Source organism: Bison bison, unplaced genomic scaffold, assembly GCF_000754665.1.
Source record: "Bison bison bison isolate TAMUID 2011002044 unplaced genomic scaffold, Bison_UMD1.0 scf7180017864349, whole genome shotgun sequence".
Lineage (NCBI taxonomy): Eukaryota > Metazoa > Chordata > Mammalia > Artiodactyla > Bovidae > Bison > Bison bison.
In genome coordinates, this window is record NW_011494921.1 from 4174174 (window position 1) to 4179458 (window position 5285).

Below are 5285 nucleotides of genomic sequence, written 5' to 3' on the forward strand. Positions count from 1 at the left end.
TTCCAGCTTGTGCTTCTTCCAGCCCAGCATTTCTCATGATGTACTCTGCATACAAGTTAAATAAGCAGGCTGACAGTATACAGCCTTGACATACTCCTTTTCCTATTTGGAACCAGTCTGTTGTTCCATGTTCAGTTCTAACTGTTGCTTCCTGACCTGCATACATGTTTCTCAAGAGGCAGGTCAGGTGGTCTGGAATTCCCATCTCTTGAAGAATTTTCCACAGTTTATGGTAATCCACACAGTCAAAGGCTTTGGCATAGTCAATAAAGCAGAAATAGATGTTTTTCTGGAACTCTCTTGCTTTTTCCATGATCCAGCAGATGTTGGCAATTTGATCTCTGGTTCCTCTGCCTTTTCTAAAACCAGCTTGAACATCTGGAAGTTCACGGTTCACGTATTGCTGAAGCCTGGCTTGGAGAATTTTGAGCATTACTTTACTAGTGTGTGAGATGAGTGCAATTGTGCAGTAGTTTGAGCATTCCTTGGCATTGCCTTTCTTTGGGATTGGAATGAAAACTGACCTTAAATATAAAAAAAAAATTGCTCCAGCCACAGAACACAGAAATGTCCCATTCTGTGACCACAGGTAAAGGTAGCGGCTGAGAAAGCCAAGGTAACCTTAGTGTCCCCATCAGAGAGGGTCTTACTTTGGGTGAAGAACCTAAAGCTTCAGGGCTGATTCCTGGTACCATCCCTGGTGTGTCTGCCTGTGGTCTGGCCTTAAACACAGGCTTGTGGGTTAGCCCTTTTTTAAAATAATTTTACTCATCTATGTATTCACTTTTGGCTGCGCTGGGTCCTCATTGCTGTGTGGGTCTTCTCCAGTTGTGGTGAGCGGTGGAGGGGAGGGTGGCTACTCTCCAGCTGTGGTGCGAGGGCTTCTCGTTGCATCGGCTCCTCTTGATGCACAGCACAGGCTCCAGGGTGCTTGGGCTCAGTAGTTGCAGCCCCAGACTCGAGAGCACAGGCTGAGCACTACTTGGGCTTCGTTGCTCCGAGGCATGCGTGCTCTACCTGGACGGGGGTTCGAACCCACGCCTTTCTCATTGGCAGGTGGATTCTTTACCACTGAGCCACCAGGGAAGCCCCTGTGCGGCAGCCTCTCAAGCGATGACAAGCAACGATGAGTTCTGATGACTGACTGTAAACTCGCCCTCAAGCTCACACCCTGCACGTAGCAGGCCCCTGGGGCCCAGCTGACCTCCGCGAGGCCCGTGCAGCAAGAGGTCTTGGCCAGTTAAAGCCCCTACCCTTCCCTCCTGCTTCTGGTCTCACTGAGAGAACAAGGGAAAGAACAGCGAGTTAGGAGGAGGGGAGGACACATTATCTCACTGAATTCCTTCAACAAACCCCGTTTTATGTCCCCATTTTACACATGTGGAGACTGAGGCTCCTAGAAGTCGAACAACCTGACCAAGGGCAGAGTCAGAAACTAAAGCGGGTTTGAGAAGAGACTGCTAAGCATGTGTCTTCCTGCCACGTCCACCCTGGAATCTTCTACACTGGCAGCCGGGGAGCAGAGAGAGTTCTTGCATCGTGTCAGGTGAGAAATAACAGAGGGGTCTGAGGCTGAGAAAGATGAAGGCAGGAGGAGAAGGGGACGACAGAGGATGAGATGCTTGGATGGCATCAGCGACTCCATGGACTTGAGTTTGAGCAAGCTCCGGGAGTTGGTGATGGACAGGGAGGCCTGGTGTGCTGCAGTCCATGGGGTCGCAAAGAATCGGACACAACTGAGTGACTGAACTGAACTGAGGCTCAAGGCGAGGCCATCAAAACTGTCCTCAACATGTGATGGGGTCATAAGAGAAACAAGAGAGTAAGCAGATTTCTTTTCTGAGGCCTCAGAGGACAAACCAGGGCCCAGAAATGGAAAGAACAGGGCAGCAGGGCTTGATGCTGTGCAGAAGGCTGGCAGTGAACATTTCCGAGGTCTCCCGATTTGGGGAGGAAGTCATACAGCGACTGCTAGGTCTTCTCAGCACTTACATCACCCTCGTACAAACATGCTTTTCCCGTTTTTCTCATTGTTGGGGTATTTTTGCTGGTGCTGCTGCTGTGCTTGTTTTAGCCTGAGGATCCGAGCAGGATAAAGTCATCACTATGCTTCCACACAGGCCATGTTCCCTGCACCTACTTGAGCACGTGTTCCTATTCTTCTGGTCCGGTCACTGCGATGTTGTTTTGTTTTTTTCCCCTCTCATTGGAGTGAAGGAAGGACAATTATGTGGACCTAAGGGGCTCTGCCAAAAATTATTCCACATCTACTTGGGAAAGCGTTAGCTGCTCTCAGTCGTGTCCAACTCTTTGCGACCCCATGGACTGTAGTCCGCCAGGCTCCTCTGTCCTTGGAATTCTCCAGGCAGGAATACTGGAGAGGGTAGCTTTTCCCTTCTCCAGGGGAATCTTCCCAACCCAGGGATCAAACCCAGGTCTCCCGCATTGTAGGCAGATTCTTTACCAGCTGAGCCACCAGGGAAGCCCAAGAATACTGGAGTGGGTAGCCTATGCCTTCTCCGGTGGATCTTCCCGACCCAGGAATTGAACCAGGGTCTCCCAGGGTCTCCCGCACTGCAGGTAGAGTCTTTACCAACTGAGCTATCAGGGAAACCCAAAAGTAGCGTTGTTTCCACTCTACTTGTGAGGCTATTCTTATTTCAAAATGTGTGTGTGTGTGTGCATTTGCCCTGCCATATGGGCAGGTGGACAGGAAGGTAAACTCTTGATTTTTAACTAGAACACAACCCACTGTGAGTTGTGCCCACCCAGCCTCTCGCTGCTCTGCACTGGGCGGTCTGTTCTGCTCCTGGTCCCTCAGGTTGCACACTCACGGCCCTGGTGCCAGCTTGTATGTAAACCGCTTCCATCGGTGCTGCGGGGAAGGTCCTGTGAGTCACCTGCGTAGCTGTGACACTGAAAATGGACGCTGTGCTCACGGGAAGGTCCCTGGAGAAGGACTACAGCGAAACCCAATCGCTGTTCTGACCTAGACTTTCCGTCGTGCAAAGACACACTTGGTAACTGTACCCAAGAAAGAAAGTGGCATTTTCAGTGACCTCGCCTGCGAACACATGGATAGGAGACAAACACCGAACGGTGGAGAGCAGAGACCCACCCTCCCAGCCGGCTTTCGGACGCTGGCAGGCATCACCAGACCCTAGCCCTGCAGGGACTGTTTCCTAACAGCGCCGTCCTCTAAGTCACCTCTCGTGAGTTTGTTAACAGGCCTACTTTTTCCTCCGCTCGGGGTTCCTGATGGTGAGACGGGCGCACAGCCCACCGGCTGGTCTCTGCTTCCTGGCCTGCTCCCCACCGGCGCTCTCAGAGGCAGGCTCCCGTAGGCGGCCGGAGGCTCCTCGGGTTCCGGTGACACCTGGCGGTCTGACCCCCACCCGATGGCAGCCACGTAGACGGTTCCCGCCAGAGGGAGGGCGAGTCCCAGGAAGCTGAGGACCCTGCAGGGAGATGACACAGGTGTGACCGCGCCTGGAGCACGCCGGCACCGCGGTGAGATGCGGAGAAAGCAGCGCAGGAGAAAACCCGCTCCCACCGCTCCTAAACGTGGGCAAGCGGAGACACTTCTAAGGGTTAGGAGTGGCTTCCTAAGAAAAAATAATGAAAGACATTACAAAGTCAGAGATGAACGGATTTCACTAAACTCCTTATGATAACTGTAAATTTTAAAAAACAAAACACCATAACAAACAAAAAGCAATCAAGACACTGAGGAAGATATTTGCAGGCGATATGACTAAGGAGTCACATCCTTCATCCATAGAATGATCTTTAAAAATCAGTTAAGAACCCAGCTCACACAGACATAGAAAGGGGATGAAGAGAATGAATAGCAGTGAACCTGAGAAAGGAAAGCCCTTATCACCAACTTTTTAGTGTAAATTAGGTCCATGTATGTATCTATCAGATTGGCACTGGTTATTATAAAGGGAGCTTGGGTGGCTGGGTGATGATACAGACACGGGCGTCTCTCACTGGAGCAGCAGAATGAGGTTTGCAGGAAAGCTCTTTACCAGAAGACCTGAGCGCTGGGCCGGCAAGTCTGCTGCCCTTAGTATGTCCTAAGGAACCACGTCAGGTGCAACTAAGACTTCACAGGCAAGTCTGCCGAGGTGTCTGGGTGAGAAGCAATGCCTCAAATAAAAGAAATTCAGGGGCTTCTCTGGTGGCTCAGTGGTAATGAACCTACCTGCCAATGGAGGAGACACGGCTTCAATCCCTGATCCGGGAGGATCCCACCTGCCGGGCAGCAGCCAAACCCGTGCACCTCAGTACCGAGCCTGTGCTCTAGAGTCCAGGAGCCACAGCTACCGGCCCGAGCACCCCAGAGCGTGTTTCTGCACCAAGATGAGTCACGGCCACAAGAAGCCTGAGCTCTGCAACCAGAGAGTAGCCCCCACTTGCTGAAACTAGAGGAAAGCCCTCGCAGGAACAAAGACACGGCACAGCCAAATATATACATATACACACATATAAGAAATCCATCGTCAGGGTCACGCGATAGAAACAGAAGTAACTCGCGACAGGACACTTTTCTCAGTGATCCCCAAAGCCCATCACACTTGGGTGTGGCCGGCTTCCTCTGGAACACATTCGAATTTTCTTGTTAAGGTAACAGAGAGCACTGGACAGACGTCACTCAATGAACGACAGTGAAACGGCCGAGTGCAGCTGGTGAGCAGCGGTTGATGAAACAGCCCAGCACACACATCGCAGCCCGGGACTGGGCGGTCTGTACTCACAGACACAGAGCCACAAACGTGTCCAGGGGGGACAGTCCAGTGGCACATGTGGCCACACGCCCGCCAGCCGAGGAGGAAGAGTTCACTGCAAAGAGGGCGAGGGAAGGAGCCCAGAACGAAGCCTTTCTGAATCTTAAAATATCTACCAAGAGAAAGGAGAAAAAAAAATAAGATTGCGTTAGTAATACTTTGCTTGGCAATAAAAACTTGACACTTTTCCAAGAGCTTTCATATTTATCATTTCAAAATCAAGTCTTGACATTACAAAGGGCATCTGGCTTTAATATATCCGATTTACAGGTGGGGAAATTAGAGCTCAAAGATGCTGAAACTCAGAGACCTGGGTACCATAGGCCCAGATGGAGGTGGACTGTGGGTCCTCTGTGTCCTCAGCCTGCCCAGGCTCTGCATCTTTTCCCAGCCCCTGGACAGGGAAAGACAGTCCATGGAAACCCCGTTGCTGCCTCAAATCTTGCTGTGAGCAGGTCCCCACAAGAGAGAAAACTGCAACACGAGGTGTAAAAA

General features: G+C 51.3%; 1 protein-coding gene across 1 annotated transcript in view; it reads right to left on the reverse strand.

Moving 5' to 3' along the window:
* Positions 1-5285, reverse strand: part of LOC104999287 (nose resistant to fluoxetine protein 6-like) — a 68299-nt gene that overhangs the window by 36262 nt on the left and 26752 nt on the right. The window contains exons 4-5 of the mRNA XM_010854827.1: positions 4761-4902; positions 3235-3458 (exon numbers count right to left, since the gene is read on the reverse strand). Coding sequence (XP_010853129.1) covers positions 3235-3458; positions 4761-4902 — 366 coding nt within the window. The remainder of the gene's footprint in view (positions 1-3234; positions 3459-4760; positions 4903-5285) is intronic.